Consider the following 23,449-nt stretch of genomic DNA (forward strand, 5'->3'; position numbering starts at 1 on the left):
ACGACTTCCTCCCGCATGACTGAAGACATTCTGTTACCTGTATTTGAAGTTATTCCACATTTTTTCCCACTTTATCCACTGATTATAAAAATCATTCAGGGCATGTGGGGCAGCCTCATCCAAGGCACCTGCAGCAAGGCAGGACGGGCAGAGGCTGCAGTCACCGACAGGGTAAGTCCACCTGCCTTCTGGTGCCACCTGTCCCCTCCGACTGCCCAGCAAGTGCAGCCTAGCTTCCTCCTGACAGAGCTCAGGGACCCCAGCTCTGCTGCTTGCTCCCGCCAGGCCCCCACCCATTCCCCAGCCACTTCCCCCTCTTCACCCATTTCCCCTCCCCCCACAATCCCCCACTCCCAAGTCCACAAGTTTTGTTTTTTTGTTTTTGTTGTTGTTTGAGACAGGGTGTTGCTCTGTTGCCTAGGCTGAAGTGCACTGCAGCCTCGACCTCCTGGGCTCAAGCAATCCTCCTACATCAGCCACTTGAGTAGCAGGAACCACAGGCACATGCCGCCATGCCCAGCTAATCTTTTTATTTTTTGTAGAGATGAGGTCTCTCACTATGTTGCCCAGGCTGAAGTCCACCATTTTTAATGAAATGCTGGAACACTTATTGTGGTGTAATTTGCTCATCAAACATTTACTGAGCACTTACTATACATCAGGCACTGCAAATATAGGGATGAAACAAAAACGTCCCTACACTCAAAAAAGTTTACAGGCCAGGCGCAGTGGCTCAGGCCAATAATCCCAGCATTTTGGGAGGCCAAAGCAGGAGAATCACTTGAGACCAGGAGTTCAAGACCAGCCTGGGCAGCATAGTGAGACCTCATCTCTCCAAAAAAAGAAAAAATAAATGTTAATACCTGCAGTGAGGTTGAGGCTGCAGTAAGCCGTGGTTGCACCACTGCAGTCCAGCCTGGGTGACAGCAAGACCCTGTCTCAAAAAAAAACAAAAGTTTACAGATGAGAAAGAAAGAGAAGTAAACACAGGATTACAAAATAATATGAAACATAAAAGAAGCCTAAATAAAAGGAGAGACATATCATTAATGAAAACTTTAATAAACAGAGGGATATATTATGTTCCTGGTTGAGAAAATTTAATAATGTAAAGATATCTGCTCTCCGCAAATTAAGCTGAAATTTCAACATAATCTCAACTAAAATCTCAACAACATTTTTTTGGAGAATGTATTGGCTGATTCTAAAAATCCTTGTAGAAGGAAAAGTGAACTAGTTAGGCAAGAAACGTCTGAAAACAACAGGGAAGACTTTATCAGGTATCAAAATTATGATAAACCTATAGCAGTAATATAAAAAGTATGATTTTGACATAAGAACAAACATCAGTGAAACAAAATAGATGGTCCAGAAACAGATTCGTGTGTATAAGGGAATTGGGTATATAATAAAGGTGGCATTTCCAGTCATTGGAAAAGTAAATCGTATAGTGATGATTACCTATTTATTAGGTTGGTGCAAAATAAACTTGCCATTTTTAATGGCAAAAACTACAATAACTTTGCACCAACCTAATATTTGAAAAAGAATTAAGTTATAGCAATATCTCATACCATTCACAAAAGTAACTTCTAAACAGTTTAAAGAATTAAAACCAGCCAGTCGTGGTGGTTCATACTTGTAATCCTAGGACTTCAGGAGGCTGAGGTGAGAGGATCACTAGAGCCCAGGAGTTCAAGACCAGTCTGGACAACATGGCAAAACCCCATCTCTTCAAAAAATACAAAAAAATTAGCCGGGCGTGGTGGCCTGCACCTGTAGTCCCAGCTACTCAGGAGGCTGAGGTGGGAAGATCACCTGAGCCCAGAAGGTCGAGGCTGCGGTGAGCCATGATTGTGCCACTGCACTCTAGCCTGGACAACAAAGTGAGACTCTGTCTCAAAAAAAATAAATAAATAAATAATAACAATAATAATAATATATAGGCCAGGTGTGGTGGCTTACGCCTGTAATTGCAACACTTTGGGAGGCCAAGGCGAGCAGATCACCTGAGGTCAGGAGTTCGAGACCAGCCTGGCCAACATGGTGAAACCCTGTCTCTACTAAAAATACAAAAATTAGCTGGATGTGGTGGCAGGCGCCTATAATCCCAGCTACTCGGGAGGCCGAGGCAGGAGAACCACTTGAACCTGGGAGTGGGAGGTTGCAGTGAGCCAAGATTACACCACTACACTCCAGCCTGGGTGACAGAGCAAGACTCTGTCTCAAAAAAACAAAATAAATAATAATAATAATAATAAATAGGTCAGGCACAGTGGCTCATGCATGTAATTGCAGCATTTTGGGAGGCCAAGGCAGGCAGATCACCTGAGGTCAGGAGTTCAAGACCAGCCTGGCCAACATGGTGAAACTCCATCTCTACTAAAAATACAAAAATTAGCTGGGCATGGTACCACACACCTGTAATCCCAGCTACTCGGGAAGCTGAGGCGGGAGAATCGCTTGTACTGGGAGGCAGAGGTTGCAGTGAGCCGAGACCACGCCACTGCACTCCAGCCTAGGCGACAAGTGAGACTCCGTCTCAAAAATAATAATAATAATAATAAATAAAAATAAATAAAAGAAGCCAGTCTCAAAAGGTTATATACTGTATGATTACATGACAGGTTTGAAAAGGCAAAACCATAGTGACAGAAAACAGGCAGTGATTACTGGGAAGTAGAGGGGAGAGTAGGCTATAAAGGAGAACTGGGAATTTTTTGAAGTGATGGAACTATTCTATATCTTCATTGTATTGGTTTATTGGTTGCTACATGACTTTTTTTTTTTTTTTTTTTTTTTTTTTGAGACAGAGTTTTGCTCTTGTTGCCCAGGCTGGAGTGCAATGGTGCGATCTCGGCTCACCGCAACCTCCACCTCCTGGGTTCAAGCGATTCTCCTGCCTCAGCCTCCCGAGTAGCTGGAATTACAGGCATGCGCCACCACGCCTGGCTAATTTTGTATTTTTAGTAGAGATGGGGTTTCTCCATGTTGGTCAGGCTGCTCTCCAACTCCCGACCTCAGGTGATCCACCCGCCTCGACCTCCCAAAGAGCTGGGATTACAGGTGTGAGCCACCACACCCGGCCAGTTGTTACATGACTTTATGCATTTGTCAGCACATGCAGAAATGTATACTCAAGATGAATTTTACTGTATGTAAGTTTACCTTAATTAAGCAATGAAAAAGTGTATAATCCCAGCACACATCCATGCATCCATGCGTGCATGAGCATACACACACATTTAGAAATGTATGAGAACAAAGGAACACACAAGGACATTTTCAGAGGTGATGGACATGTTCATTATCTCGATTGTGGTAATAGATACATGGGTGTGTATATATGTCCATATTCATCAAATTATATACTTTAAGGATGTGCAGTTTAGTGTACATCAATTATACCTCAATAAAGCTGTAAGAAAAAGGGGGGAAGAAACACATGAGAAGAAAATATAAATGAATATGTTTAAAACCTTGGAGCAAGAACAGCCATCTTAAGACTAAAAAAGCAAAAGCTGGGCCAGGTGCAGTGGTTCATGCCTATAATCCCAGCACTTTGGGGGCCGAGGCGGGCGGATCACTTGAAGTCAGGAGTTAGAGACCACCCTAGGCATCATAGTGAGACCCCATCTCTACAAAAAAAATTTTTTTTTAATTAGCCAGGTGTAGTGGCATGTGCCCATGGTCCCAGCTACTGGGGAGGCTGAGGTGGGAGGATTGCTTGAGCCCAGGAGTTCAAGGCTGCAGTGAGCTATGATTGCACCACTACACTACAACCTGGGCGACAAAGTGAGACTTGTCTCTACCAAAAAAACAACAAAAAAGTAAAAGCCATAAAGAAAAGGAATAATATATCTGACTACATCAAAATTTAAAGTTAATAAACATGAAAAAATACTTAAATTCACTAATAATCAGAAAACTGTGAATAAAGAGGAGATATTTTTTGCCTGACAGACTAATAAAAGTTTAAGAGATTGATATCAAGTGTTGGCAGGAGTGTAAGGAAACAGGTACTCTCATACACTGTCTTAGTTTTCTTTTTTTGAATATCATTTCTGGCACAAAAAAAGGACTCATATACCATTGTTAGAAGTATTTGGCCTTTTCAAAGAGCAATTTTGCAGTAATAAAATGTAAAATGTACACACTCTTCGCAGTAACCCTGTAATTCTACTCTTCAGTACCTACCTTAGAGAAACATTGTCCATAAAAAAGAGTTAATGGCAAATGACAACCCCAAACTGGAATCTACCTCAATCAGTGCTTCTCAAACTATCTGTGATGACCAGGTGCAGTGGCTCACTCCTGTAATCCCAGCACTTTGGGAGGCCAAGGTGGGAGGACTGCTTGAGGCCAGGAATTCGAGACCAGCCTGGGCAACACAGCAACATCTCATCTTCAGTAAAAAACAAAAATGAAAACTATCTGTGGCAAAAGACCAGGGGTTTGGGGTTTTTTTGTTTGTTTTTTTGTTTGAGACAGGATCTTGCTCTTTTGCCCAGGCTAGAGTGCAGTGGTGTGATGATAGCTCACTGCAGCCTTGACCTCCCAGGCTCAAATAATCCTCCTGCCTCAGCTTCCTGAGTAGCTGGGACTACAGGCACATGCCACCATGCCCAGCTAATTTTTCTTTTTTTTTTTGAGACGGAGTCTTGCTCTGTCACCCAGGCTGGAGTGCAGTGGTGCAATCTCAGCTCACTGCAAGCTCCGCCTCCCGGGTTCACACCATTCTCCTGCCTCAGCCTGAGTAGCCGGGACTACAGGCGCCTGCCACCACACCCGGCTAATTTTTTGTATTTTTAGTAGAGATGGGGTTTCACCGTGTTAGCCAGGATGGTCTCGATCTCCTGACCTCATGATCCGCCCACCTCGGCCTCCGAAAGTGCTGGGATTACAGGCGTGAGCCACTGCGCCTGGCCATGCCCAGCTAATTTTTAAAATTTTTTGTAGAGATGAGATCTCACTTTGTTGCCCAGGCTGGTCTCAAGTGATCCTCCTGCCTGGGCCTCCCAAAGTGCTGGGATTACAGGCGTGAGCCACCATGCCTGACCCAGCTTGGTTTTTTGTTGTTGTTGTTGTTGTTATTTTTTTGGTAAATTTCCAATCCATCACAGACTGATACCTTTGTAGAGAAAAAACAAATTACTAGAAAAGTGATCATTCACTTAGATGTCATGGCCACATGAAATTGCTATAAAAGGTTTTAAATGCCCATCCTCAGTTCCTATACTTATCTCTTTGTGTACAGGTGATAGTTCACGACTGGCACCAGTCTGTGGAATACAGTTTGAGTAGCACTGATATAAATGTCCATCAGAAGGGAAGTGAGAACTACTATATGACCCAGCAATTCCACTTCTGGATATATATCCAAAAGAATTGAAGGCAGAAATGTAAACAGATATTTGTATACCTATATTCATAGTAGCATTGTTCACAATAGACAAAAGGTGGAAACAACCCAGGTGTCCTTGACAGACGAACGGACACACAAAACGTGGTATGTATGTCTGTATATACACACACTTTGGAATATTACTCAACCTACAACATGAATGAACCTTGAACACATTACGCTAAGTGAAATAAGCCAGTCACGGCCTGGCACAGTGGCTCATACCTGTAATCCCAGAATTTGGGGAGGCCAAGGCGGGCAGATCATTTGTGGTCAGAAGTTCAAAACCAGCCTGGCCAACATGGTGAAACTCCATCTCTACTAAAAATACAAAAATCAGCCAGGTGTGGTGGCGCACACCTCTAGTCCCAGCTACTCCAGAGGCTGAGGTGGGAGAATTGCTTGAACCCAGGAGGCGGAGGTTGCAGTGAGTAGGAATCACACGACTACACTCCAGCCTGGGCGACACAGACTCCGTCTCAAAAAAAAGAAATAAGCCAGTCATGAAAATACAAATACTATATGGTTCCACTTATATAAGGTTACCTATAATAGTCAAATTCATAGAAACAGAAAATAGAATGGTGGTTGCTAGGGTTGGGGGTGGGGACAATGGGGAGTTATTGTTTTGAGTTTCAGTTTGGAAGATGAAAAAATTCTGGAAATGGATGGTGGTAATTGTTGTATAACAGTGTAAATGTACTTAATGCCACTGAAATGTTTCCTTAAAAATGGTTAAAATGGTAAATTTTGTTACATGTACATTTACAATAATATATGTGTGATATACTCAACCAAAACATCCCAATACATCCAATGTAGAGGCAGATATGAGACTCCAGATGTCCCCTATTATTAAGCCAGACATTAATGAGACTTATAAAAAAAAACAAAACAATTTTACTCTTTTCAATAATATTTCTTGCTTTGGAAAAGTTATTTTGCTTTTCTTTTTTGAGACAGAGTCTCGCTCTTGTCACCCAGGCTGGAGTGCAATGGCGTGACTTCTGCAACCTCCACCTTCTGGGTTCAGGCGATTCTCCCGCCTCAGCCTCCTGAGTAGCTGGGATTACAGGTGTGTGCCACCACATCGGGCTAATTTTTGTATTTTTAGTAGAGACGGGGTTTCACCATGTTGGCCAGGCTGTTCTCGAACTCCTAACCTCAGGTGATCTGCCTGACTCAGCCTCCCAAAGTGCTGAGATTACAGGCGTGAGCCACCGCACCCAGCCAGTTTTAATTTCATTGAATAGAGAGAGCCATAAACCTACATAAACAAATTCTGTTAGGAATGTCAAGGGGTCCTGCAATCAAAAAGTTTGGGAACCACTGCCCTAGAGAAACTGTCATGTTCAGGAATGTTCATAGCAGTACCACTTGTAAAAGCAAAATATTGAAAAAATCTAGTAGTCTATCAATAAGGAAATGGTTAAATAAACTGTTTTATAGCCATACAATGGCATAATACATCACTTTTTTAAAAAATAAGTAAATCTGCCTGGGTGCGGTGGTTCACACCTGTAATCCCAGCACTTTGGAAGGCCAAGGCGGTTGGATCACTTGAGGTCAGGAGTTTGAGACCAGCCTGGCCAACATGGTGAAACCCTGTCTCTACTAAAAAATAAAATAAAATAAAAAGTAAACCTAAATGTACCAAAATAAAAACGTTTCCAAAATACTGAATGAAAAAACTTGTGGGGTATGTACAGTAGGGTATAATTTTTGTTAAAATAAAAACACAACACAACGTATTTTCTACGACAACTAGAAAAAAAGACCTGGAAGGCTGCCAGGATACACACCCAACTGTTAACAGCAGTTACTCTGGGGAAGAGGGAAAGAGGACAAGGATTGTGGGTAAAGGCCAAAGTGTTAGCCCCATATATGTATAGTGTTTTGATTTTTTTTTTTACAAGGAGAATGTACTGGTGTAATTAATTAGAAAAATTAATAAAAGCAAGGAGGTCAAGCCCACTGACATTGAGGAAGAAAGGGGACTTTCTGAGTACGGGCTGTAAGGGCTAATGTACTTACTGCAGTGGTCTTAGAGCTGATGAGTCTAGGAAGCAGCCACAAGGGGTGAAATCAGGCAACAGAGGCGGCAGCTGGCTGAAATGGTGGAGGCCACCTAGATGGCGGAACTTTCTGGGTCACACACTTCCTGCTCCCTTCCTGAGACTTAATACAAAAAAGGCCTTCACAGCCGCAGACTGCAGCCTCTCTCGCTTCTGCCGCGAATCGGGCCACAATGCTTGCAACAAAGAACTTCATCCTGAAGCCCGCAAAGTATTGTCCCATTCCCTGGTCCCTGATCCCCACTCCCCAGGCCCAGGCCCATGACTTCAACGGCCCCATCTCAGGAAGAGCTCCGGGCTGGCGTTTGTGGAACGAAACCGGCAGCCTAAGGCAGGACCTTCCTAAGGGCTGGACAAGCAGACTACGGCCTCATTCACCACGGCACAACCAGAGACATTCTGAGACGCCAGAAGCGTGACCGGGGTAGAGGATACCTAGGTTGCAGGAAAGCACAGTTACCAAATCCGGCCTCTGGAGCTCCGAGGAAACCCGCTGACAGCTCCAGGTGCGCGGGGAAGGCCTCGCTTTCAAAAGCAGCGCCACAGCGTTCCTATTGGTCTTCCATTCCAGCCAACCAGCAGGTTTCCCTGTGGTCCACCCTTCAACTAAGAGGCCAATCAGAAGAGGGTATGTGCTTCCCATTGCGTAAGACCAATTAAAGCTTATTTCTGACTGACACGTGGACAGCCAACCAGAAGGCCTGGTAATCCGACCTCTTATTATGGTCACCATCACGATCTTGGTCCCCATCCTTGTTCCATCCCTGCCAGGAATCAAACGTATGGATCTGGGAGAAATAACTAGACAGGGGGTCCAAGCTGGAGGCATGGTGGCTCAAGAGACAAAGTAATATTTCCTCAAGTATCAAAGCAGGTTGCCCATGAGGTCAGAAGAGCATGTAGTTGAGCTGTCAGTGCTGCTCTGGGCTTGACCTCAAGTAGTGACAATCTGAAAAAGGTACTGGTTGTGAGAGCGCCTCAGATAATGTTGCTTTGTCACTAGGCTAATCGTTTCATCTTCCCCCAGAGTCAGATGGGAAGAAACTTACAAACACTCAGGGCCTTTAATTAAGTGTGATGGTTTATTTATGGTGAAGAGTGGTCAGTATCCTCAATTAGCAGCAATAGATACTGCCTCTAGAACGACCAAAAGTAAATGTGTGGGGAAACTAAAACCTGACAGTGGTATCATTACAACTAAATGTACCAGAAAATGCAAATTAAAACCATGAAATATGATTTTCACCAAATAGTTTGGATAATTATCAATTGTTTAAATTTTTACCACTTTTGGCAAGGAAATTTTTGTGAACAGAATTTCCCCACTTTGGGTGGGGAAACATTCTCATTTGCTGTCACTGGAAGCCTAAACTGCATTCTTTAAGAAAGCAATTTCACTTTAGCTATCAAAACGTAAAATGAGGCCAGGCGCAGTGGCTCATGCCTGTAATCCCAACACTTTGGGAGGCTGAGGCAGGAGAATCATTTGAAGCCAGGAGTTCGAGACCAACTTGGGCAACAAAGTGAGACCACCCCCTCCCCCATCTCTACACACACACACACACACACACACAGTAAAAGACACACACACAGTAAAAGGCACACACCTTTTGACCCAGCAATTCCTTCTCTCAAAATCTATCCTACAGAAATACTTACACACTGGAGCAAGATTATATGTAGCATTATTTATAACAGTGAATGATTGGAGACAAATTTGCATCAATAGTTGAATCATTAAATTGTGATACAACCATACCATGAAATGCTATGCAGTCATTTTTTAAATGAGGTAAATTTCCATGTATTAATGCAAGAGGAGGTCCAGAATACAATGCAAAGTGAAAAAAAGTTGCAAAACAGTACATATAATATCTCATTTCATTTAAAAAAAACTATATACAAATGTGTGGGTATTCATATATGTATACATGTGTATATTAATATATAAACACAAACAGAACAACATCTGGGAAGACACACACCAAATTAAGTTATTCTTGGAGAATGGGAGTGGTGAGAGGGACTAAGGAAAAATCTTTCACTTTTTACTTTACACATTTATGTTTTGCTTGAATTTTGTTGACTAACATTAATAATTTTTGAATTTTTATCACCACAATAAAACATTTTAACAAAATAGGCACTTTTGTAATCAGATCAATAGAGTTATAATGTATGTGTTTTAAATAAAAATAGCTCCATGGGGGCTGGGCGTGGTGGCTCACACCTGTAATCAATCCCAGCACTTTGGGAGGTCGAGGTGGGCAGATCATAAGGTCAGGAGTTTCAGACCAGCCTGGCCAATATGGTGAAACCCTGTTTCTACTAAAAATACAAAAATTAGCCGGGTGTGGTGGCACGCCCCTGTAGTCCCAGCTACTCTGGAGGCTGAGGCAGGAGAATCGCTTGAACCTGGGAGGCACAGGTTGCAGTGAGCCAAGATCATGCCACTGCACTCTGGCCTGAGCGACAGAGCAAGACTCCCTCTCAAAAAAATAAATAAATAACTCCATGGGGTGACTACTTCATTTTAAAATTTCAGCTAGAAGACTTAGGATACAATTAGGACAACTGTAAACCAAATCAACTCTGAGTTTCAATGGGGGTATACTCATGACTTGATATAACAGGATGTGGGCAAACAAAATCTAATCAGGATAATCGTTCATTTCTGAAAGAGAAAACTACACTACAGCAAACTCCATCAAATACAGGAAAAATTATGCTTTCACTTTTTTGGTGGCATCACCTCCAATGTTTACTCAACTCCTTGGCAAGGGTGGGAAATCATAAAAAGCTAGAGATTTAAGATACCTCAGAGATCATTTAGTCAAAATCCCTCATTTAGTGGAAATCCCTCATTGTATAGTTCAGAAAACAGGCCTAAAATGGTGAAGCAATTCAACTAAGGTCCTATAGCTAGCTATATAGCCAATTTTAGAAGTCAGGTTTCTATTCCAGGCCTGGTACTCTTTCTGTTTCTTTTCAGATCTTCCTGAGTCTTCAGTATGATGACATTATGAAATATTTTTAAATTTTATGATTAGACATCCCTATATTTAAATGTTACAACAAAAATGCATAACAAAATTAAAATGTATATGCCTCCATTAGTACAGATGATGAAAAGTTCACTGTATCTAGACAAAAAATATTATTGGTATAACATTCTCTTGAAAAGTAATACATAAATCAAGCCAGGTACAGTGGCTTACGCCTGTAATCCCAGCACTTTGGGAGGCAGAGGCGGGCAGATCACTTGAGCTCAGGAGTTCGAAACCAGCCTGGTCAACGTGGTGAAACCCCGTCTCTACTAAAAATACAAAAATTAGCCGGGTACGGTGGCGCCACGCTTGTAGTCCCAGCTACTCGGGAAGCTGAGGCAGGAGGATCGCTTGAACCTGGGAGGCAGAGATTGCAGTGAGCTGAGATCACGACACTGCACTCCAGCCTGGGCAACAGTGTGAGACTCCATCTCAAAAAAAAGTATATATATATATATATTTTTTTTTTCTGTGAATCTGAATGTATTTTACTGTTTACCTAAGAACTACTGTTTTATCCCAATTTCTAACTGTTCTTCAACTGGCACTGCCTCTTAACCCTTTATCTTTAGTTTCTTTATATCAAGTAGTTGATGACCTATATAAAAACACTTAAAACCACCATAGGAAACACCTATTTAAAGGAAGTCTGCAGTGATTGAAAGAATTCTTTTTTGATGTTGACAATTATCCCTGGTTTGTCTGTTTTATAAGGAATGAGTTCTTTGTTTTTAAATGCATAGACAAACAGGGTATGGACAGAAGAAATAAAATAGGCAACAACTGGTTTTTGTACAAACAAGGTAAAAAAAGAAGATAAGAATGAGGGGTGGTGGGTGGTCAGGAAGGGAGTGGCAGAGAACCACATGCTAAATTAGTCACCAAGACTTTATATTTCAAAAGTAAACTCAAATACTAAGATATATAAATGGAATAACAACTACCTAACCTTCAGGCTGTAATTAAAGTGTTGTCCAATTTAAGACTCTACAACTTGAGGACATGTGAGGGCCTTGGAAGAGATTTCAGAATAATAAAAAGATAAAAGGGTTAAAAATGAGCCAAGTAAGGAAAAATCAGAACTTATTATATCTAAGAAGAGAATACTAAGGGTGACTCAACAGTTTTCAAGGATATGAAGAAATATCCATTTCAGTGAGCAGCTGTTCTACATTTCCACAGAAGAAAGTAATTTTACTTAAATTATTACAGCATCTATTTCAACATAGAAGTAGGAATATCTTCAACATAGAAGTATCTCATGTAGGATAACTATCAACTCCAGAGAAGCCTGAATGTTATCCACCTCTTCCACCTTTACTGGCTTAATTCCTTGTCTCAAAGAATGGGTCAAAGGGTAGATAAGGCATCTTTGGAACGTGAAGATTTAGACTTTTTTTGGGTCTAGCTATGTTCAAAATTTTTCTTTAGCCTCTGTCCCCCAGGTTCCAGCATAAGGTTAAGCCCTTTCTGCAGTATAGATAAAGGGGATTAATTAGCAGTAAACATGCAAATACCCGTGTAAATTAGATTCCTTATCAAAGAAAAGTATGCTTCTCCTCAGTGTTAATGGGTAAGAGGGTTTGGATTTAGGGTTCTTGCCCGGCCCAGTTAATGTGCCAAAATGGCCAATTTGACATCGAAGAGAGATTTACCTGGCCTGATATTTTTTAAAAAGAAAAAGACTGGACAACTAACCAGATATGCCTGAATCTCTTACTCTGTCTCTAGCATTTTCCTGTCTTGTATAGACATCTCTTCGTTTTGTTTTGAGGCTGAAGTGCAGTGGTACAATCATGGTTCACTGCATGGCTCACTCCTCAACCTCCTGGGCTCAAGCAATCCTCTGGCTTCAGCCTCCCAAGTAGCTGGGACTATCATGTGCCACCATACCTGGCCAGATTTTTAATTTTTTTTTTTTTTTTTTTTGTAGAGATGAGATCTCACTCGGTTGCCCAGGCTAGTCTCCAACTCCTGGGCTCAAGCAATCCTCCCAAAGTGCTGGGATTACAGGCATAAGCCACCATACCCAGCTAAACATCTCTTCAATTGAACTCTTAAGATCTACGAAAAAAGAGAAAGTAATATCATATTTTACTTGTACCACAACCACTCCACCCTATCCCCAGCCCTGCTATTAGCATAGGACCAGACACACAGAAGACTATTAGCACTTGTTAAATGAGTTGTCATCTGTCCAAATTTTTGTTAACACTTTATTTTATAGCTGCTTTTCTATTTATTCTGCAGTTCATTCTCTAACACTACTGCCTACGAAGGTTGCATCTCTCTTTACCCTTCCTTTCCTTTATTTCACAGAAATACCCATTCTTCCCTATCCCCTCAGATATTTTTAGTCATCTCATTCATGAACTACCAAAAACCTCAACTTCCTCACAGCCCCCACTCTTCTACTCAGAACCAAATACTGCTAAGTAACGTTAATTTCCTTTTTTTTTTTTCTTTTGAAATTTTTTGTAGAGACAGTGTCTCACTCTGTTGCCCAGGCTGGTCTCAAGCTCCTGGGCTCAAGCAATCCTCCTGCCTCAGCCTCCCAAAATGCTGGGATTACAGGCATGAGTCAACCACATTCAGCCTTAATTTGCTAATGTTTTGAACACATCACTTTCTATACCTTCTTTCCATGTTGAACTACATCTAAACTAGCTTTGATTTTCTAAATGACAAGACTGGTACCTCCCCTCATTCCAACCCTTGCCAAAACCCACTCTGTGTAGGGAAACCATTTCAGAGCTCATTGGTCAGATGAATATCCACCCGCCAAAAGTTCTAAGAGTTCACCCACCTTTCTGCCTGTGTCAAATTTATTTGGGAAAAAAAACAGTGTCAGTTGAGATAAAAAGCCTATAGAAGAAATGTTTGTTGGTGTTGTGTGGGTGTGTCAGAGGATGAACACATGCATGTGTGTTTATGTACATGTATTACATATGCAGACACACACACACACACACACATAATAAATATATTCTGCCCAAATTAGCACAAACCCACAAGCTTAAAAACCAAATCTGCTAAATGTGACTCAAACAACAGGTACTGAGCCTACAGCTACTTTCTGCAAGCAGATGCATTACCTCTGTGACAAAGTCAGTTGTGAGTTGCAAAAACGATAGGTAAATATCATTAAGATAAGTTAAGATTCGCTTTTTAAAAAAATTTAAATGCAAAACATTACCTCAGGACACTGGCCACATTGCATGATTTCTGCATAATATCCAGCATATCCTAAACACTAAAGAATACTAAATTTACAACTTAAGCAGGAAAACAGAGGCTTGCTTCACAGTGGTTTAATATGAACAGAGTTGAATATGACATTGTCTGACAGAAGAATGAACAGTTTGCTGAATAAAAGCCCCGAGTCAGGATATATATACACAGCAGAAATGGGGACTCAGACTCTCAGCACTTGTGCACAATGAAAGAGGAAATCGTTTTTAAAAAATGTCTACAACAGAGGATACAAATCAAAAAGGCAGCAACAACAACATTGGCGAGGTGGGAAAGGGAGCAGAGCCTCTCATTAGGGGCTGCTTAGCCCCTGGCGCAGGCTCAGCAGCTGGAGAGCTGTCTCAGGGAACTTCAACATTTAGATGGGTTCCAAATCCTATGTCAAAATGCAATCCTAATCTCTCTGATCAGGGTCAGTCAGAATCAGCAATCCTTTTCCCCAACGCCCTGCATAGAAAACTCCAATCTTTCCGTGATAGGGAGTCTAAGCAAAGAGCCCCCACCTCTCACCTGGCACCAAAGTTAACTTGCTCTCACCCCACCACTTGGGACAGACATTGGGCCCCAGCAAACAAACCACCCCCTCCAAGACAGAAACCAGGATAGTTGCCAGCCTCAAGAAGCTGCTTCAAATGTTAAGATTTAGGAAATCCATACCAAGCTGCTATCCATAGTTCAACTTCTGGGGAAAATGCTGGAGTTGCATGAGAAACAAGTGCAGGCAGTTCAATAACCCTGTGACCACGCCGGGGAGGGCAACAAAAACTCTTGCCCCTGAGCCCCATTCAACAGCTCAAAGTGCTTAGAAGTCAGAGACTGTGTGGTTGGTTTGTGTGCTTCTGCCCTGTGGCAGCACTAAATGGGATGGGGGAAAGGAGAACGGAAGGAAGACAGTGTTGATGCCCTTCCCTACCGTGGGGAAGAGCCTAGAAGATAATCCACTCCCACCCTTCAGGGAGTTACCTGGCAGTGGTAAGTTGCCCCCACCCCTCAAGCCACCAAACCTGCAAAGCTAACCCATAAAGTAGCAAGGGCTTAGGGAGGGAGAACTGCTGGCCCATACTGACTCACCAGCTGATGAACAAAAATAGGCAGCTAGAGTGGGAGCCACAAAGGGAGAGGGGCTAGGCAATAGGAGATCCCCTACTGCCCTATGGCTTTCTTCTGACTCTGAAGCAGCCATAATGATGGGCCCAGAAAACCCACACACCCTGCTCCATACAACAGACTGCTTGGACTCTAGGAGGATTACTGCCATGGAAAGCAACAAGGGAGAGAGAAAGCCAACAAAAGAAACTGTTAAGAAAACTGGGAGCAGGCCTAGAGAAAACAAGGAAAGCTTCTGAGTCTCTACCACCTTTCCAAAAAGGAAAAAATACATGCAGTTAGGAAAGGCAGGGTTTTTCCCTGCTCAGTGTTCTTGGTTAAACCTAAGAGTAAGAAAAATCCCCTGGACTTGCAGCATCAGTATGTATCCAAGTGCCTCACCAGCACAAGCGCCCCCCTCCCCCCAGGTTAGCCTTCTGGCATGGGTAAATGCCCAAGAAATTGCCTTCCAGTCTAATCCCCCCACCCACCCACCCCACCCCAAGCAAAGGGCATCTGCCTGTGGGTTCCCACCTCTCCTCAGAGAAGAGGATCCTAGCAGAGTGCCTACATGGTGTAGTCAGGTACCAGGGAGCACAATGCCAGACAGTCTATCAGGCCAGGAGATTGGCAGCCAACTTCAGATCAAAGACAGAGAGAGGCTTAGTGTAAAAACCAATGTCATTTCAGCAGGAAAGTAGAGGGCAGGTGGTGAGAGGGGCTCCTACTGGCGCACCTTCCCCGGGACGTAGTTCCTGTCAATTGCTTCCTCCTGCAGGAACATGTGTAGGCAGCGTTCATTCTGAGCCAGTGGGTGCCCAGCAATTCTATAAAGAAACCAGGATGGTTATCAGTAGTATTCAGAATCAGAGAGAATTAGCAGAGGGATGGGGATGTGGACAGGGGAAGAAGGGCAAAGTCAGCCCTAAGGCTCAAGCCAGTAGAGGACAGCAGTAGGGTACCACCTCAACCCTAATATTGTAAAGGGGATGGGGGATAGAGGGGCAAGACAGGGAAATCCCTAGATATAACCAACATGCAGTGCTTTCTCAGGCCCTGACACACAGGATCAGAATCCTACTCAAAGGAATGGAGTTTTACTGTCTAGTCAGCCCACCACACAACTGGCACCACATCATGGTACCCATTATAAAAGGTGAGCTGGGTGCGGTGGCTCATGCCTGTAATCCCAACACTTTGGGAGGCCAAGGCAGGTGGATCACTTAAGGTCAGGAGTTCGAGACCAGTCTGGCCAACATGGTGAAACCCCATCCCTACTAAAAATATGAAAATTAGCTGGGCATGGTGGCCGGCGCCTGTAATCCCTGCTACTCAGGAGGCTGAGGCAGGAGAATCGCTTGAACCCAGGAGACGGAGGTTGCAGTGAGCCGAGATCGCACCACTGCACTCCAGCCTAGGTGACAGAGTGAGACTCCGTCTCAAATAAATAAATAAGTAAATAAATAAAAATAAAATAAAAGGTGAGGTAAACAAAACATATAGAAAGACTACGATGGCAAAAGTAGCAAGTGGAGCCCCCAGGAACTTGGCTTACTTGTTAATAAACTGCTCGAGGCCCTGCCTCCTTTCTTCGATGAAAGACTCTTCAAAGATCCCTTCATCTCCTCGGAAAGGGAGCTGCCGCTTCAAGGCTTTCCCAGGCAGTGGTGGTACTACAATCTGCAGGCACACACAAAATTCCAGCCACATGGGAGAGAGACAGAGTGGGAATGAGATGGTAAAGCACTGTGGACCTCATTTCTTATTAGGCATAGGGTCCATCCTGTCCCACACCCAGCAACTTGCAAAAAGTAAGACCATAGGAACAGTCAGGATGGCTCAGGTCAAAAATTAATCCGTTTCTGTGGGAGGACAGGTTTACCACCTCAAAAGAAGGAAATAAACTCCAAATAATCCTCACTTTCCTTAACAAGCCACTACCATTCAAGAATTTAGCTAGGATTTTCCTGACACTAGACTTTCCATTTTTAGCACCTACAGGAATTAAGTTGTACAACTTTACTAGCGACTAAGTGAAGTAATACTTTAAAAAAAAAACTTGTCCTGAACTTACCACTTTCTTTTTTTTTTTTTTTTTTTTGAGACAGAATCTTGCTCTGTCACCCAGGCTGGAGTGCAGTGGCACAATCTCAGCTCACTGCAACCTCTGCCTCCCAGGTTCAAGCAATTCCCATGCCTCAGCCTCCCAAGTAGCTGGGATTACAGGCATCCACCACCACACCTGGCTGATTCTTGTATTTTTAGTAGAGACGGGGTTTCACCATGTTGGCCAGGCTGGTCTTGAACTCCTGACCTCAGGTGATCCGCCCGCCTCAGCCTCCCAAAGTGCTGGGATTACAGGCATGAGCCACTGCGCCCAGCCAGATCTTACCACTTTCAAGTTTCAAAAGGTATCCCCCTGATCTAAAATACTGAGATTTGATGGATAAGAATGTGTTCACCCTCTTCATTCCCTTCAAGACTTTATAGACTGTGGTTGTATGCCCCCTCAGCCTATGTAGATCTCCCCCTCCAAAGATGCCACACAGAGAAGAAGGAGGCCATACCTTGCTATCTCTCTCCAGCTCATTTTTCAGCCACTCAAAGTCACTGTAGCGCCGCCGTACGCAGGACTCCTTTAGCTTGAAGATAGGTAGGTTTGTCTACATGGAAGGAAAAATTAAAGAAGAAAGATGGTAAGTAATGTTGAGCCTGTGGTAGCCACCTGTCTGAGTAACTTGGACAGGTCCCAATGAAGAAATAGCTCGTATGGATCATGCTCCTATAACCCTTTCAAATCACCACCAGGTAAAAACCAACCCTTACCACATCCAACCTTATCACAGCTGATAATCAGAAGTCCCTTGCTGCTTAGAATTTATCCTACAAGTAGACTTGCAGTAGTATGTAAATATGTATATATAAGAGTTTTCACTGGGCTTGGTGGCTCACGCCTGTAATCCCAGCACTTTTGGAGGCCAAGGCAGGCAGATCACTTGAGGTGAAGAGTTCAAGACCAGCCTGGCCAACATGGTGAAACCCCATCTCTACTAAAAATACAAAAATTAGCCAAGTGTGGCGGCACACACTTGTAATCTCAGCAACTTGTGAGGCTGAGGCAAAAGGATCACTTGAATCCAGGAGGTGGAGGTTGCAGTGAGCCGAGATCACACCACTGCACTCCAGCCTGGGAGAGAGAATGAGAGTCTGTCTCCAAAAAAAAAAAAAAAAAAAAAAAGAGTTTCATTGCATTTTTTTATAATAATAATAAATGTGTATGAATAGACAATAGGTTACAATGAATTATGGTATACCTGTATAGTAGAATATTAAATAACTATGAAAAGAATGTGAAAGCCAGGTGCAGTGGCTCACACCTATAATCCCAGCACTTTGGGATGCCGAGGCAGGGGGATCACCTGAGCCCAGGAGTTTGAGACCAGCCTGGGCAACCATAGCAAGATTCCATCTCTACAAAAAGTAAAAAAGCCAGGTGTAGTAGCAGTGCTCGCTTGTGGTCCCAGCTACTCAGGAGGATCACCTGAGCCCAGGAGGTCAAGGCTATGGTGAACTGTGATTATGCTACTGTAATCTGGCACAGAAACTCTGTCTCTCGAAATAAAAATGAAAGATCTCTATGTGCCAGTATGGAAAGATATTAAGTAGTAAAATCAAGGTATAGAACAGTATATATATATAGCTTGCCTCTATTTGTGTTTTAAAAAGGGATGTATATGTATATATTTATACTGATTAATAAAGTATTTATGAAAATATACTGGTAATGGTGATTGACTTTCGAGAGTAAGAGAAGACAACTGGAATGGGTGGAATAGTCACGTTTTTCATTGTACAATTTGAATTTATCATGTGTACATATTACATTTTCCTTTAAAAAGTGAATTTAAATTCCCTGTAAAGAGATAAACACATCCAAGGTATGCCTACCTCTGCTCTTCCTGTCCAAATCCTCTCCATTCTACCAGTGCTCACTCAATTCTCACTTCATACAAAAAAATTTCCTGACAACACCAACTGGATTTATTGGTTTTCCTCCTCTCTGAACTCTTCTGACAGTTATACTTTAGCATTGCCTGATACACTATTGTTTTATGCATCATGTTTGCCTTGTCTAACTAATCTCATTAAGATCAGTAACTATGACTACTTCTGCATCTTCTAAAATGCAGAATATGCAAGTTACTCAATAAATGCTCAATTGATTAATAGAGACTCTATGTGTCTGTTTATCCTCTCCTCATCTAGAAAATGCATAAGAAATCACTATTACCAAAGTTGGCTTACCATAGCTTGCTTCCTGATATAAATCAGCTCATTCCCACATTTTAAACACTGAGAAGATTCCCAAGGCTCTAGTGGCAACACAAATCCCCTGACGGAAAACCCTGATCTTCACTCCTGTCTACAAGTTCTAAATAGAAATGGCCAACCACATGTATTAATACTGACCATATTTACTGCCAGTCAATTCAGGTGAGAGGATGAATAAAATAAACTAGTTATCTCCTTTCTCCACAACTGCCTCTTGGCAGGAAAAGAGCATCTTGAAACTCTATTAGAGCTTCACACAGACCCCACTACATCATGCTTTGTACTCCTTGACACTGGAAATTGTTTTTTCAGGATCCAGTTCTCAAATAGGCCATCAAAAGCCAAATAACTGGCCAATTTTACATTAAACTCCATCCAGGATCGTCAAGGTCCAAGGAATGTCAATAGGTTGAAATGGAGTGAGATTCATATAAAGTAATATTACTAAACCATTATTTATTTAAAAGAATAAATAAGGGCTGGATGCGGTGGCTCACGCCTATAATCCCAGCACTTTGGGAGGCGAGGCAGGCAGGTCACTTGAGGTCAGGAGTTCGAGACCAGCCTGGCCAATATGGTGAAACCCTGTCTCTACTAAAAATACAAAAATTAGCCAGGTACTTGTAATCCCAACTACTCAGGAAGGTGAGGCGGGAGAATCGCTTGAACCCAGGAGGCAGAGGCTGCAGTGAGCCGAGATCATGCCACTGCCCTCCAGCCTGGGTGACAGAGCAAGACTTTGTCTCAAAAAAAAAAAAAAAAAAAAGAATAAACAAGGCCAGGCATGGTGGCTCACACCTGTAATCCCAGTACTTTGGGAGGCTGAGGCAGATGGATCACTTGAGGTCAGGAGTTCGAGACCAGCCTGGCCAACATGGCGAAACCCCATCTCTACTAAAAATACAAAAATTAGGCTGGGCATGGTGGCTGACACCTATAATCCCAGCACTTTGGGAGGCCGAGGCAAGCGGATCACTTGAGGTCAGGAGTTCGAGACCAGCCTGGCCAACATGGCGAAACCCGTCTCTACTAAAAATACAAAAATTAGCCAGGCATGGTGGTACATGCCTGTAATCCCAGCTACTTCGGAGGCTGAGGCAGGAGAATCACTTGAACCCAGGAGGCAGAGGTTGCAGTGAGCCGAGATCACGCCACTGCACTCCAGCCTGGGCTATAAGAGCAAAACTCTATCTCAAAAAAAAAAAAAAAAATTAGCCAAGTGTGGTGGCACCATGCCTTATGCCTGTAGTCCCAGCTACTCCGGAGGCTGAGGCAGGAGAATCGCTTGAACCTGGGAGGCATTGGTTGCAGTGAGCTGAGATCATGCCACTGCACTGCAGCCTGGGTGACAAAGTGAGACTCCGTCTCAAAAAAAAAAAAAATTGTGGAAGGGACCGATTAAAAGTTTAGTGAGTAGAAAAATTTTGCATGCTAAAGTTTTGCTACTAAGCGTTGTCAAGGAGACAGAAGTGTAGCAGAAAGAATATGGAGTCAGACATATTTGTGTTCAAATTCCAGCCCTGTCAGTTATAGTTACGTGTACTTGGGCAAGTTACTTAAACTGCATTCCTCCTCAGTTTCCCATGTGTAAAACGAAGTTTTGTAAGGATTAAGACAAATTAAAACCTAGTTCAGTGCCTGGTACACAGTAGGCACTAAATGAACAGTCCCTGTTGTTATTAGAATACCTGGAGTACGGCCAGGCGTGGTGGCTCACGCCTCTAATCCCAGCCCTTTGGGAGGCCAAGGCAGGAGGATCACTTGAGGTCAGGAGTTCCAGACCAGCCTGGCCAACACGGCAAAACCCCGTCTCTACTAAAAATACAAAAATTAGCCAGGCATGGTGGCATGTGCCTGTAATCCCAGCTACTCGGGAGGATGAGGCAGGAGAACTGCTTGAACCCAGGAGGCGGAGGTTGCAGCGAGCCGAGATCGCACCATTGCACGGCAGCCTGGGCAACAGAACGAGACTCCATCTCTTAAAAAAAAAAAAAAAAAAAGAATACCCAGAGTAAAGAGCGATTTCATTCAGAAGCCCTAAGACTCTTGGGTAATGCATCGAATGTCTCCAAAACCCCACAGCAGACAGCCCTTATGCTGTACTAGTTATGCCCAAGCTCGCTCAGGTAACTAAGTGCTCCAGCACTGACAATTTCCTGCTTTTATCATATTCTGAAGGACCTAAATTCCATTCTCCCCCAAAGACATGATTTCAAATAGTTCTTATATAGACAAGTGTTTCTCATGTTTTGCTATTCACTTTTCTTTCTTCAGCTTGGACTTTGCCAAACTTGGAATCTGGAAATCATCATTTCTCAATAAGATTTCAAAGCCCAAGTAGGAGACCACAATTTCTCATTCAATTCACTCCTTCAACAATGAAAGCACATACACTCTTTTAGTTCTTCAATGCTGTTTGAGCAGGATGCTGTCCATAGAGAATATTCTGGCCTTTTAGTCTGAGAAGAAAATACAAGGAAAACTAGAAAATGATTCTCAAACTGTTTTGCCTATAACCACTTCAAGTGGGCAAAAGATCCTGCAAACCAAGTACTCTATCTGCACATTCCATCCTTGCATTATGGGCTAAGCACTAGAGAGTAAAGTCCTCTGTCATGAATGCTGGAAGAAGCCACTCCTGGGCAGTTCTGAAATGTCATGTATTAAAATAACTACAGACCAGGGTCAGAATCCAAAAGGGTAATCTAGGACAGAAAGGGCAAAAAGCCATTCATATACAAAGTACCTAAACGAGAGTCAATAAATACTGAAATAAACATTCTGGATACTTCAAATCTAAAGGATCAGCATAGAATGAAAGCAGTGACTGACAAGGCACCAATCCCAGGGCAAGGCCAGGTTTCAAGGCGAGACAGCATGTAGTACCTGCGAAAACTTAAGCATAAAACATTTCTCTCCTTCAGATGCTGATCCGACACAAGTTAGGAAAGCGCTCAGTCTCAAGGAGACTCCCTTTCTTATTTCTGCTCCCACAAGCCCACTGTCTGCCTTTTCTGGAATCTACCTTCCCTTTAATTCAAGGCTTTGCTTAACTCCATTATCCCAGGGAGACCTCATTAGAAAGCAGCCGGCCTTCCTGCCCTCCCTCTTCAGACTTCCCACAACCTAGTTTAGTTATGGAGCTCAGCGATATATCGCTTTGGCTTTCCATCCCCCAGCCCTCTTCCATCCTCCCTCCCTCCCTTCAGTCGCTACAGCCGTGATTCCTATCGCCTTGAATTCCTCACTCTAATCTTTTTCCATCCACCCCACCCTATCCAGCCATGCTTCACTTCCTCATGGGTAGTTTTCCTGCATCCCCGTCCGATGTCTCCCTCAGGAGTTTTCTGCATCCTCCGGCCACAACTGAAACGGCAGACCTCGTTCCAAGCCTATTATGCCCCAACCCCCAAATGACCCCTAAGGCGTCTTCCCCGCCGTTAGTTGTCCCCGCGGTAGCCTCCCTCCCCGCTCCCGCCCGCGCCGCCGGGTCCTCCCTCAGCTGTCTCCCTCACCCCGTGACTCACCCGCATGCGAACCTCATAGGTGGTGAAGCGCGCGCGTCCCACGCCCACCGTCTGAGGATTAAAGATGTCGATCTCCAGGAAGTTACTTGGCGGCCCGTAAGCGTCGGTCAGGTCCTGCGGCTTCGAGTTAAGGCGCCGGGTGTCAGCTACTGCCGTGTCCGACATCTTTCCGAAGGAGAGCCTGGGACCGGGGAAGGGGGGTGGGGGACAGAGGCCTGAGGCAGAAGCGCGCACGGCCCCTCCCGCTTGCAAAATAACCAGCCAACCCACAGGCGGCGGCGGCGCGCACGCGCGCCCACGCACGCACGCACGCGCACGCCGCACGGGCCCGGGCCCCGCGCCCTGAATAGCGGTCGTGCTGACTGCTGCGCGCCGTGTAGAGTGGAGGCAATATTCAGGCTTCCGGGTGATGTTTGTGGCCACCCGGGAACCTGCATCCCCAATACGCAGTACCCAATACCCTGCTTAGCAGCACAGGCTGGCTCCGCCAATCGCGGCTCCTCAACCCAAGAAATTGTCTCATACCGTGTATCAATCAACAGTGGGCATTGCCCCGCGAGCCAAGCTCCTACAGTGATAGGCCGAAGCCCCGTGACCTGAATAAGTCCTGGTTTTCCGCGAAAATAGAAGGGTGGTCTATGGAGGGTGGGGTTCCAACAATAGTACTGAGAACCTATAACGTAGCCGTCCCACCTGTGCCACTGATGGTTTCAGTTCACGCCACAC

At 43.8% G+C, this 23,449-nt stretch overlaps 1 protein-coding gene across 1 annotated transcript; it reads right to left on the reverse strand.

The window, feature by feature from the left end:
* Nucleotides 1-13,822: 13,822 nt before the first annotated feature.
* On the reverse strand, nucleotides 13,823-23,121 carry SNX12 (sorting nexin 12). The gene is made up of 4 exons (XM_054470774.2): nucleotides 22,724-23,121; nucleotides 17,432-17,527; nucleotides 16,420-16,544; nucleotides 13,823-15,691 (listed from the first exon to the last, which is right to left on the reverse strand). The coding sequence occupies exons 1-4, from the start codon at nucleotides 22,886-22,888 to the stop codon at nucleotides 15,589-15,591; spliced, it is 489 nt and encodes a 162-aa protein (XP_054326749.1). The 5' UTR covers nucleotides 22,889-23,121; the 3' UTR covers nucleotides 13,823-15,588.
* Nucleotides 23,122-23,449: the final 328 nt, after the last annotated feature.

Source organism: Pongo pygmaeus, chromosome X (genome assembly GCF_028885625.2).
Source record: "Pongo pygmaeus isolate AG05252 chromosome X, NHGRI_mPonPyg2-v2.0_pri, whole genome shotgun sequence".
NCBI lineage: Eukaryota > Metazoa > Chordata > Mammalia > Primates > Hominidae > Pongo > Pongo pygmaeus.

Coding starts and splice junctions, on each gene's coding strand:
- SNX12 (XM_054470774.2), bottom strand. CDS start 22,888: ATGTCGGACACGGCAGTAGCTGACACCCGGCGCCTTAACTCGAAGCCG. Junction 16,545..17,431: donor AGCTGGAGAGAGATAGCAAG/GTATGGCCTCCT, acceptor GTGTGCCTGCAG/ATTGTAGTACCACCACTGCC. Junction 15,692..16,419: donor CTCGAGCAGTTTATTAACAA/GTAAGCCAAGTT, acceptor GTTTCTTTATAG/AATTGCTGGGCACCCACTGG.